Here is a 13,289-nt window from a genome sequence, read left to right as displayed (position 1 = left end):
GTTCATGAACTCATTTACATATGAATTACAATGAAATGTGGAGACGGGATTTCTGTCTTTTGTTCTGAACGTGTCTCCGACGTTTATGTAAAAGTTTACGAAGTGTCTCGACGAGCTTACTATTTGACGACGAAGTTAAATTTTATTACGTAGCTACACAAAGAATAACCTAGACTGAGAACACACAGAATAACTTGGGTGACGAAGAAAGACTATAACTATAGTAACCTAAACATGTAGTACCAAAGAATAGTCTGACCTCTCGCGTCAGGACAGTCTCTAGGTGCAAGACGAGACCGGAGTAGGGGAGAGAATGGGGAGAACTTCAGGCTGGTGAGCGGTCAGACTCCCCTAGACCTGGGACTCACCTTCGTAAGACGTCCTAAGTCTAATTCGACGACTCTCTAGAAGACCTCTTCAGGTCGGACGGTTGACCTCTTGAGAGTCCACTCAAGTGACTGAGAGACAAGGGACGACCTCTAGAGTGTGTGACAACGTGTTAATAATCCCTTTTCGGACCATAAAAACTACCAAGTAAAATAATTAACTTCTTGATGGTCATGAGAGCCAAGTTAGGTTTTACAATTACTGGAGTTGGACTTATAAATTCTTCCATTTTTACTCCAAAACCACAAGAATCTCTTTTAAGACACACACCGTGTTTAATAACCCATTGATAATCCACGTTCTTCAATCATACGTTTGATTTCCTTGTGAGTTTACAAGTGAAGTAGACAATCTCTCTTATCATTGGTTGTTGAGTGTTAAAATTTATATTTTTGTAAGAACTGTAAGTATTTTCTGGTCTATGTTTGACATCCGGTGCGAAGACAAAGTTATTGTCAGAGTTCTAAGATAAGTACCTCAGACAGTCAAAGAACTAATTTAGAGTTTACTTTACTTGAGTATTTCCATGTTCTGCTACTTCATACTTAAATGGTGTACTTTTCCTCCACTCCATGTATTTAATACCTGTAGTTACTTCACAGATGTGGATGAATGATGTGAAATATAATCAAGTGTTAAATCAGACTTTAGTTCCACCTGGAGTAAATTCACAAGCTACCCTGCAGTATACAAAGTAATTCAAACTAGCTGCACCTTTACCAGCTTTGAGAACACTTTCATGATCAATCATTATAAAACATATCATATATATTATTCTGAAATGGACCAATCTGCACAATCACTACTTTTACTGTCGCTACTTTCACTATATTTTGGTGCTAATACCTCTGTACTTTTACTTGAGTAACATTTTGAATGCAGGACTTTTACTGTAACAGAGTATTCCTACACTCTGGTACTTCTACTTTTACTCAAGTACAAGATCTGAGTACTTTTACTAAAAGTACAAGATATGAGTACTTCTCCCACCTCTGAATTTAAGTAAAAGATGATAGCCTTTTTAAGCTGCTCATTGGGGATTCTGAGAAAGTTATATAGTCATTTAATTCTGCATTTAAAGGATGTGAGTGGTACTGAGCGGTATGGGGGGGCGGTCAGTACCTGAAGAGTTTGTATTTGGAGCTGAAGGCCTTGGGGCAGTGTGGCTGTGAGCAGTGGAAGGGTTTCTCTCCCGTGTGACTCAGGGCGTGGAGCCGGAGCTTCTCCTGTGAGGCCAACAGGGCCCCGCACACCAGACACTCGCTCGCTCCCCCTCCCTCTCCTCCTTCCCTCTCTCTCTCTCTCTCCCTCTCTCGCTCTCTCTCTCTCTCTATCCGTGGCAGCGGGGCGCTCCCAAACAGCTTGGCGGTCCGTCGTCCCTCTTCCTCCGGTGTCAGTGTGGTAAAACGTTGTGAGGCATCGGCGGCAGCAGCTGCCATGGCAGCCCTAGAGTGCCGCAGCCATGAAAACCCACTGGTGGACCTCCCAGGCTCAACGTAGGAGTGGGGGGGTTTGTCAGAAAAAAGAGAAGATGCTCAACAGCTCACAGGAAGAGCCAATAATCCAGTGGGGACATCGAGGTAAGCCAAAATCTGCTGTGTGATAGAAAGAACATGCTTTAAAGCCGTTTCCAAGCTTGTGGAAAAATGTATCTGAAGTTAATTCCTTTATTGTCATTGTACAGGTACAAAGCAATCCTGTCAGTGCACATCTACATATCAACAAGCAATAACATACATATATATATATATATATATATATATGTATCTATACACTCAAAGAAATGTATAAATGCATTCCAAATAACTGCACTGAAAAACTGAAACGTTGAATTGAATTAAGTGTATACCAATTTCACATAACTGTATCAGGTTAGTGGAAAGCAACTATATTAAGTTGAACACAATATTTTTTATTTAAAACTTAATATTATTGCTTTCAACTAACCTAATAAAGTTATATGGAATCTGTTGACATAACAAGTCAACGTTTCAGTTTCAGCGTAAGTTTAAACCAGACATTTGCATGTCTGAGTTGAACACTTAATAAATAAATAGATACATCAATTCAGGAATAATTGTGTTTTGATGACTATTTGTAGCATTTGCCATTATTTTGTTACCAAATGTGGTAAAAAACAGTTTTGAGTCTTTTTGTTCGACTTCTGGTGGCTATAACGTCTACCAGAGGGCAGGAGAGCGATCCGATGGTGTCCAGGGTGCGAGGACTTTTATTATTTTTCCTGCTGTGCTGAGGCAGAGTGACTGAATAAGTCTTCCTCAGAGGGCAGTGAGTAATGAAGACCCTTGGTGAGAATGAAACATATTCTGCTGCTAACTTTTTACCTGTTGAAATACTTATTGTCCTTCTTTCTCTCCGCACTTTCCTCCTCTCTCTGCTTCACTCGCTCCTCTTCTTCACTCTCTCTTGTCTCTTCTCCTCACCCAGTCCCAACAGCTATGGTTGGCGGTGAGTGGGAAACACTGCTCTGCATTTTTACTGTCCTGCAGGAGAGAGTAAGCATGACAAAAACAAAGGTCAGTCCACAAAAAGTAGCTCAGAAGTTAATTTTATTTTAAAGCATTGGCCGATTTTTGGGTAAATCTGTTGATGTAAACAACAACTCAAAATGTCAGAATATCATTAAAAAAAAATGAATCCTCTCCAACTTAAATATGTCGCCTCAAATTTCATCTGAAAAGTCAGTTTGCTCTGAGCTCACTAGGGGGCGTTGAATTACAAGTCTGACTGCAGAGTAAAAAAGTTTTGTGAATGATTACATTCTCAGTCGCAGTCTAAGCATAAAAATGTATTTGTAAAAAGAAAACTGAATGAAAAGGACCAGCCTCATCCCTCATCATGTCTTAAGACCAATAATACTGCACAGTCAGCTTGTGTGTGCTTATGTGTGTACATGTATGTACTTATATGAAACTTGATAAGACTCTTGGAATCTCCTGAGAAACACACAAAAACATGGCCAGGCTAAAAAGGTTAAGCCGGGGGGGGGGGGGGTGGGGGGGGGGGACAACCCACTAACCAGCAGTACTGTTTCAAACTTTGAGCGTGGAACCATTGTGACAGCCAGAACCTGTCCCCCCACCCGAACTGCAGTTTTTTAAAATTAAAATCAACCACAAACTATATTAAACGGTGTTCCTGCTGAAGCTCTCTTCCTCTCATCTCCACATTCCCCTTATTCTACACCTCAGTGACCTCTGTGGACCTCAGCTGCTAAACACACAAGCTCAGTCGCAGGTTGAGGACACAACGCTGATCACAATGTTCCGCTCGGCGGAGCCGCCCGAGAGCGCGGGCCCAAGTACCGTAAACACATGTGGGCATATGTGACAGAATGCACATACATCACAGCTCCAATGTACTAGCCGGATCTCGTCGGAAGGTCAATGAGGTTAAGCAAATGGGAGGAAATCAATACATATTTGCTTTTGCAGATGCTAAAATGTTACATGTTTACATAGAAATGGCACAAAACATCTTATACACAGGTTGTGGCTACAACATGTGAGAAAGGTGTGTGTGTGTTCATGTAATCTCCTTCTAGCAGCCCGAAGAATACACACATGTGTGGCCTGTATGCTCACGCATGTCGCAAGTGTCGCCAGATGTGTGTTTTGTTCTCATAATGGGCTATGTTGTGTTTCACAGCGGTGGTTAAAAAGCGACCTGACACGCTGTAGCGTTGTGTGGGTGCGCTCATCCCAGCCCGCGAGGTGGCAGGGGTGACACCCGCCCCATTTGACCACCCTCAAGGGAGCCCGGTCTATTGTACAGCCTACCCAGCCATCGCACATTCTGCCCTGAACCATGCCCGTGTCCTCCCTGCCTCTCTCCTCCGCAAACACACAAGCGACATACAACAGAGTTCTGGTCAAGCCGAATGCAAAATCATGGACACATCCCCCCCCCCAACCAAAAGCGGCCGCTCAAACAGCAATTCACAAAGGCGCACACCGACAGACAGAGGCCAGATTACAACTGCTAGAGAATCCCACCACCATCAATGTGTAGAAATAAACAAATAGAGCCCTGAACTCAAAAGACACCCCATGACCAGCCTCTCTGGTGGCTTAACTTCACACAGGAGCGTCCGAACAAGCCCAAACATGACCCTGACTTAGTATAATACTTGCATCATATGTGATATTCGTGAAATACAAAAATATGTTGTGTTTATATCTCATGTTTGTTACGACACANATCGGGATGTTAAGAGCATTCCATGGAATATAACAACAAGTGTATCTGAAGTGAATTACCTACCCCACCTTTAAGTACAATTTTGAGATACTTGTACTTTACTTAAAGTACAAGTATCTCAAAATTGTACTTAAAGGTGGGGTAGGTAATTCACTTCAGATACACTTGTTGTTATATTCCATGGAATGCTCTTAACATCCCGATAGCAATGAATATATGAAATGCTTTGGCAATAAATACATAAAAAATGTCATATGTGGAAGCCGTAGCGCTGTAAAAAGCACGACCAGTCATTTTAGCCGGACCGGCTAAAATAACTGGATGGCCTACCTGCCTGTCAGCCTTCCATCTGTGCACAAACTTATCTCGTACCCTCATTGGTCATGTGCGCGTCCGTGTGTGTTGGAGGAGGGGCTCTGTAAGGAAGTCAGATTTTTTTGTATACTTTCAAATTCTAGCGCACTCAAGCTGGTTTCTCCATTCTTATTCTTCTACCTTTAAGTACAGTACTTGAGTAAATGTACTTAGTTACTTACAACACTGCTCGTATTTAATCCGTATGAACCTGGAAAAAGAGTGACTTGATTTTCAGGAAACATTAACTGAATCTGAGGTTTATCTTATCCACCATTGCCTTTAGATTAATATAGATACAATTACTGATTGTCTGTAAAAGCGTAGTTTACAGAAACAATCCCACTGATTTCTGGGTTTTGGTGTCTTTCAGCTTGTTGTTTCGGTTTCGCAGGCCACAACTTTATTGTTTCAGTACACTACTTATCCTGCTCCAAACACACAGACAGGATCAGTGAGTGGAGTGTGAGGCTTTAAACACAGATACTGCCTCCCGTAGGCTGAGACCAAAGTCAGAGCTAAAAGGACGGTAAATAAGGACACACTTTTTTGGTAAAGTTTTTTTAAACCCGATATTAACCATACCCGAGTCCACATTAATTGTACTCAAGAGCACAGCCAAATGAACCCCAGGGGGGGGGGACAGTGTTCACACTAATAAAGAAAACTGGACTTTGGGGTGGAGTGTTCTCAGACCTGGGACAGGGTTCCAAACGTGAAAGTCTCAAACATATAGGATGTTTGGAGTCCTGTGAATCACAGGATGTGGTTTTTTTAAAACCCACTTTGGGTCCTGGATGCAAACCACTATGACTCATGTATGTATAAATGGACCCGATGGAGGAATTCCTGCCCCACTTTAGCATGCACACTGCTAACAGACTGCCCAACACATGTGGCAAAAGGACAAGGAATGTGTAACTTCTCCTAAAACACCCCAACCATTTACTATGTCTTTCTTTCTTCTTGTGTTCCTTCGTAGGCATATGGCCACACACTCTCCACAGAAGACCCATCAGTGTTCGTTCTGTGAAAAAATGTTCCACCGCAAAGACCACCTGAAGAACCACCTGCAGACCCATGACCCCAACAAGGAGGCCTTCAAGTGTGTGGAGTGTGGGAAGCACTACAACACCAAGCTGGGGTACAAGCGCCATGTGGCCATGCACTCTGCCACAGCGGGGGATCTCACCTGTAAAGTGTGCATGCAGAGCTACGAGAGCACCCCCATTCTGTTGGAGCACCTCAAAAGCCACTCCGGGAAATCTTCAGGCGGCACCAAGGAGAAGAAGCACCCGTGTGATCACTGTGACCGTCGCTTCTACACCCGGAAGGACGTGAGACGGCACATGGTGGTGCACACGGGCCGAAAAGACTTCCTGTGCCAGTACTGTGCCCAGCGCTTCGGCAGGAAGGACCACCTGACCCGACATGTGAAGAAGAGCCACTCTCAGGAGCTGCTGAGGATCAAGACGGAGCCCCCTGACATGTTGGGTCTTTTAGCCTCTGGGTCTCCACCCTGCTCTGTGAAGGAGGAGCTCAGCCCCATGATGTGCGGCATGGGGCCCAACAAAGACCCCATGATGGGCAAACCGTTCTCCGGTGGGGCCCCTTTTTCAATGGGCATGTACAACCCCCACCATCTCCAGACCATGTCTAATACTGGGGGGGGTCACCCTCACCCGTCCCTGATGCCCAGTCCGTTGTCTGCAGCTATGGGCATGGGGTGTCACATGGAAACCCCTGGACCTCTTCACCCACACTCCCACCACCACCACCATCACCACCACCACCACCACCACCACCATTCCCCCCCGCTGCCCACACACCACCAGTCTCCGGGTCCCCAGCAAGCCCACAAATACCAGCTGGGATCTACCTCATACCTGCTGGACAAGCCCTTGAAAGTGGAGATGGAGAGCTTCCTCATGGACCTGCAGAGCGGCTCTCCGGGCCCGCTCCACTCTGCAGACCCTCACTCTGCTGCCTCACCCCCCAAGGATGGCCTGGAGCCCACCTCCGGCCTGGTGGACGAGCTCTGCGGGGACCACCTCCTGTCCAAGAGCCCAGCGGTGCTCGCTGAGTCTCTGTGTGCTGCTAACATGGACTTCTCCCACCTGCTGGGGTTCCTGCCCCTCAACCTGCCTCCCTACAACGCCCCCATGAGCACGGGAGGGCTGGTGATGGGCTACACCTCATCCGCGACCCCCTCGTCTTCCTCCTCCTCTTCCTCATCTCTGCACGCTGCCGAGCCCCACGGTGCAGCTGTCGCCACGGCACCTTTTACCTCTTTGCAACCGCAACCTCAGGAGCACCAGAGCTCCGGTGGGGTTCTGGGCCTCGGACCCCTGCACCACCTCCCACCGGTGTTCAGCTCCAGCTTTAGCAACACCACACTGCCTCGCTTCCACCAGGCCTTCCAGTGAGAGGCGGTGGATATATCTGGGGCTGTGGTTTGTTTTAAAGAAGTTGGAGAATCATAATAAATGAAACACGGATGAACACTTAGAAGCCTTAAATGAAAGTGCACAAAAGCTTTTGATTGAGCCTTAAAAGGAAGTCAAACCTCAAAGGAGAAGGTGAGAAAAGAAGTTGAAGCAGCTTTTATTTAGGCNCCCCCCCCCCCCTACCCTATCCTATAGTTATAACCATGTATTAAACCATCCTTTTTATTTCGATTTACTTCCCTTTTTATCCCCCTCCCATCCCCTATTTAGTAGTATAGAGGGCAGGGTCATCAGTAGGCCAAAAGGCGTGGTTCTGCATACTTTAGGTAATAATATAACAAAACAAAAATGAAGATAATTTTTTAGTGAAAATTGTCTGTCTTGTTGTGACCCAGAAAAAAATATAGTTTGAAGTGGATATTTTGTTTTACTTTATTTTTCTTTTCCAAATGTAAGAAAATGGTAGAATGTGTCTCATCTTGAGTTTTGAACCTCCCGCTCTAATAACCTAAACGTCATGAACAGTGCAGAGAGCCCCCCTCTCTCCCAGTGAAGGAATGGAGAGATTTAGACATTTAAACAATGATTGAACTTAAACTTTAAAATCCTCCTCCAGACAGCCTGAGTAGAGCCACAAACCCCTTCTGCTTCGAAGAAAGTGCTCTTCAAACCATGACATGATCCCCTATGATTGACTTTTACCTGTCACTTATGCGCTCCTAGAGTCCAGTCAGTTTAAATGAAAATAGGTCACTAAAATGAACTATTAACTATTATCCTATTAACTCGGTCACACACATTTTTAAGAAAAAACAAAGAAAGAATCGTGAGTAAAAGTGTGTGTTGAAAACGATGTAATATCATGCTGGCTTTTTTACTGTTCCTCAAGAGAAGCACTTTTCTTTAAAGCAGAAGGCACTTGACCATTAGGAATCTCCTTCCTCGTGACTTCCGGAGGTTTCCACAGACGTTCTCCTCACTCTCCTTCCTTCACCTGTCTCCATCTAACAGTTATCTATAAAAGCTCCAATGAGAATAATGCATATCGATAACTTGGCTGCCCAACATACCTACAAATATATTTTTGGAACAAACACGTCTTTAGGCAGTCTTTCAAAAAGCTGCATCATCAATAATGATCATCAATAATCATTCATAATGATGAACCCTGACATATGTGAATGGCAAAACAACAAGAGAACTTCAGTGACAGATGAGTCAAAATGTGTTAAAGAATGTTATTGCAGTGTACGAAATATATCTCAAAAATGAATATTATTATTGCTTTTATCTCAGTAAGGTGTATTTTAGGTAGACATATTAAAACTAAGTGATGATGTTTTTGATGTCTGGCAGGTTTGCATTTGTGTGTATCTTGCGTTTGTTTTTATCAAATGGATGAAGTATTAGCTTTTTCCCTTAAGCTTTCTCTGTCATATCCAACCTTTACCTTTACATGTACTTGAGTTAGTGTAGTGGAATCAGAACGAGTCTTCTATAAAAGGCTGTTAGTGGCTGAATAATCAACTAGTATTTGAGTTGGATAGATTGTTGGGATGCTCACATGGTCGGCCTCTGGAGGTCTCATCCAGTGGAATATGTAACTGTGCTGTGGTGAGTCCCACTGCGATCCCAGTGGATTCACTGGGAGTTTAAATCCTCACCAACCAATCATCTTCAGCCTATAAAAACCTGAGCCCAATGTTAACGTTCTGTCTGTGACAAACTGAAAGAACTGAAACGTTAACTTTAATTAAATGTAATATGTCAACAGATTATTAGTATTAGGTTAGATGAAAGCAATAATATTAAGTTGAACCAATTTTATTTTATTTAAAGTTAATATTATTGCTTTCAGCTAACCTAGTACAGTTTTGTGAAATCTGTTGACATAACACAATTAAAGTAAACGGTTCAGTTTTTCCAGTGAACAGCTCCATCTGGGACACTCCCTTTAGTGTCTTTGCAGGCATACAAAAGGCCCCTTCGCTCACTCTGCCTTCAGCAGTCGTCACGCCACAGGCCCCGATCGCCATTAAATGTTAAACAAAGAAAAACAGGAAAACACAGCACATAAAAATGAAAAATAAAACACATTGCTGCTTTTAGCTACGGTTGCTGATGGACGACAACAGTAGACCACTAGAACATTTCAATTTTTTTTTTTTTGCAAGAGGGACAGCGAGCTGAAAACATGCACAAACAGAACCGACAAAGTGTTCATCATCCCCGGAACCCTATCCCCCCCTAACCCCCCCCTATACTCGCCTCCTCTCTCGCTGCTTTGTAGAGTCAAAGGTAAAGGGTCTGAGAAGGCGATACATCCAGAGGAACGCAGTCACCGAAATTCCCAGGCTTTGACATTCAAAGTGCGGGGGTGGGGACATGACTGACTGGCAACCTGGGTTATTGCTCGTAGTCATATATTTGTTTTGTTTGTTGTCATATGATATATTATTTTCTGTTTGTTTAAAACAGGACCTCGAAAAACAACACAACACATCACCTCATTTTTATTTGTTTTATTTTTTCTTACCAAAACCTGGGGAGAAGAAACTACATTTTTGCAGTTACAAAAATGCTACAAGATGTTTTTATACTGTAGGATATGAACCCCCCGACCATGAACCTTATCTCTAAAATTATACATTTTATAATCCAAGTTCTGAACTACCGGTAATCTGAATTTCACTCATATTTGTCTCCCCCCTGGAAAGTCACTATTTTGATCATGACTTGTAAGATGATTAAAACTGTGTATTGATTCTAAATAAATTAGCTAACGTCACCTTTATGAGAATTTACATGATGTAGCATATACGTATATAAAAAGGCAAGATTTAAATTTAAATTGTTATCAATTCAAAAAAGGTGTTTTTTAAGAAAAAACATCTTAGATTAGCCACATTTGTAGCAATCAAATTGAGCATTTATACTTTTTTCCCAAATATGAAATAAATCCTAAAAAATGTAAATGAAAGAAAAGCATTTGGCATGTATTACGTTTGTCCTCCCTGGGTTTTTGTGAGCTAATCTGAATTCTAGCACTTTCAACCTTTAAAAAAAGAGTATTTTTTCTTTTAAAATTCAGCTTATATGTTCATGTGTTTTTACTATTGTATTGATCCTGTATATGTATGTGCCATTAGTTTGATGTGTAGACTTTATCAACCTTTGTGTATTTCTCTTCTCCAAAAGAATAACAGTATTTTTGATAGAACTTTCACTAATATCCTTTTAAATAAGAGCCCCTCTCCTTTGAAATCTTTCTTTTTGTTTTGGGGTAACCAGCTTTGGTTTCTCTCTCATAAATGTCTAATCAAACTCTACAGCCAAGTGTATGAAAAGAACAGCCACACCATTTCTGAGTGGGGGGGAAACCAGACTGTTGTCAGTCAAATGTCAAAGCCACAGCCTGACCACAGCCTGCCTTTAAACGCTGTTGCAACAGAACCCATCTGCACGCCACTTTTAGACAGTGTAACTGAACGAAATCCAGACATGAATAACCCCAAACTTAGCACTTTAAGCCTTGGTCACTGAGCTGTTGTCCTGCCAAAAGGAACAACTCCAGCTCAAAATGAATCATGTGTGTGCCTTTAAATTAATGGAACTAAACATACTTGTAGATATTTTAAGACAACAGTGAAAAACGTAGAAAACGTATAGTCAGGCTGTGAAACACAGATATCATTGTCCCACCTGAGCTCATTAGGGACGCCTGTCACAAGAGTGATTCAACCAGGACTGGGTGAATTGAATCATTAAAAGATCCTTCTAGTAAAAACAAACAAAAGAAAGACAGGCCCTGTTTAAGGAATCGATCTGTATGGAAGTCCATTTCTGCCAAATAAAGTTAAATCACTACGCAAAGTTACGTGAGATCAAAAACGATTAATTATGCTTGATCACAATAATCCACCATCATAATTAAGACTTTGTAAGTGAAGATGTTTACTATCTGGTAAACTTTTTTAAATAACCTCAAACAATTACTTTTTCTTTCAACCATTTAAGGGAACATTGAACAAATATCCTAGTAAAACCTTTTTTCACTTCTTTTTAAGCCTTAATGTAATTTTGAGTTATCATTTTAACTTCTATTTCCTTACAACTACTACATAATGTGCATACATACAAGATTATTACTTGACTCAGTTATTTGAAATGCAATTTACTCTACATTATAATGTCATAACTTTGTCATAATTGTGACTTTTATCTTAGTATTGAGTATATCTCATATTTTAACTTACCGTCATTATTTCTTTAGTAGTAGTCTTGATCTTTTTTTTTAATCTTTTTCTGGCAGATCTTGGCTTCCATAATGTTAGCTGACACTGAGAGGAGATTCCAAATGAGCACGACTTTATATATATGTGTGTATATTGTGTATGCATGACCCTCCCCTGACTCAGAGATGTGTTCCTGTTCCTTGGCTTGGCTGTAGCTCCATTACCTCGATCTGCACCTACTAGGGATGCACTTATCCTCATCTTTCCTCTTTACTACTAGGTGCAGAACACAAACATTTTAAGGGAATTTGTTCATCAGTATAACTGATTTGACTTAATAATGCTTGTCCTTTATCTCCCTCTCTTTTTTTTTTGCTTTTAGTAAGGAACTGGGTACTGTCTGATGCAGGCGACATCCACGTGTAGTTTTATATATTTCTAGCTTATTGTAAGTCTTGCATTCCAACCTCTTTGTGTATCTCGTTTAGTGACATAGCCCATTTTATTTGTTTCACTTGCTATAACAGCCACCTCTGGAATAAAAAGGGTGAAAAAAGGTGAACGAAAATAGAATATTTGCATTCACTTACACTATTTTCTATAGCATGGAGTTTATCAACTACAGGGAGAATTATATAAAGGATGTGCTTCGGAGAAAGAAAGAAAATGAGAAGTCTTTGCTTTTTTTGTTACATATCTCACATGCAATCAGTTGCTGCAATTTAGAAGTGACAGATTTGTATATTGGTTGATCCAAAGAGATGATGAACACAACAGAACTATTTACTTATTGTACAGTACAGTGTATCTTTGACTTGTCATGTGTTATGTTGAAATGATTAAAAGACAAACCAGCCGTTTCATACTCTCTTCGTATTCTTTTTTGATTTTTGAACACTTTCTTTTTCAAATCTAAATTCACTATCAATAGACATAGATCATTATTATTGTAAGATGGCCTAAGCCCTTTTACACAACCATATCATAGAGCAGGGGTTTTCAAAGTGTGGGAAGGTGAGCCTCCCCTCAGAGAACATAAGAACAGCCGCGCCCCCAGAGGTGGGGGACTCGAGTCACATGACTTGACTCGAGTTGCATATTTTTGGACTTGAGACTTGCTTGACTAACATTGATAAAATACTTGACTTTAAATTGACTTGGTATTCATGACTTGACACTTGACTTGAGACAGATGACTCGAAAGGACAACCCAGCTAGCGGGTAACGTTCTCACAGTTTTTGGCTAACATTACCTACAGGTTCTAATAAGGTTTTAAAGAAACGTTTTAATCTGATGTTCAAAGAACGTTTTTAGAATGTTTATTTTTTCAAATAATGTTCCTATAAGGTTTAAGGTTAACTAAGACATAACGTTTTAACTGCAACATTCAGAGGATGTTTTGAGGATGTTATTCAGGCCTGAGATGAAAGAAAGCTTTTTTATAAAATGTTCCTTTAATGTGATATGTTAACAAAGGTGGAACGTTTTGCCTGCAACATTCTAAGGATGTGTTTTGGACGTTGTTGGGTAACACATTAAAGATGTTTTTTATTAAACCTTCCCTCAATGTTACATGATAACAAATGAAGAACATTCTCCAAGCAACATTCAGAGGATGTTTTCAGTATGTTATTGAGGCCTGAG

General features: G+C 41.5%; 1 protein-coding gene across 1 annotated transcript; it reads left to right on the top strand.

Moving 5' to 3' along the window:
• Window positions 1-5,942: 5,942 nt before the first annotated feature.
• Window positions 5,943-12,505, top strand: plagl2 (pleiomorphic adenoma gene-like 2). The gene has a single exon (XM_010785123.1). The coding sequence runs from the start codon at window positions 5,949-5,951 to the stop codon at window positions 7,386-7,388; it is 1,440 nt and encodes a 479-aa protein (XP_010783425.1). The 5' UTR covers window positions 5,943-5,948; the 3' UTR covers window positions 7,389-12,505.
• The last annotated feature ends 784 nt before the right edge of the window (window positions 12,506-13,289 follow it).

The sequence above is a fragment of the Notothenia coriiceps genome, unplaced genomic scaffold (assembly GCF_000735185.1).
Source record: "Notothenia coriiceps isolate Sejong01 unplaced genomic scaffold, NC01 NC01_scaffold00027160, whole genome shotgun sequence".
Classification (NCBI taxonomy): Eukaryota; Metazoa; Chordata; class Actinopteri; order Perciformes; family Nototheniidae; genus Notothenia; species Notothenia coriiceps.
Note: the sequence above shows the minus strand (reverse complement) of the source record. Positions and strands in the feature narration are given on the sequence as shown.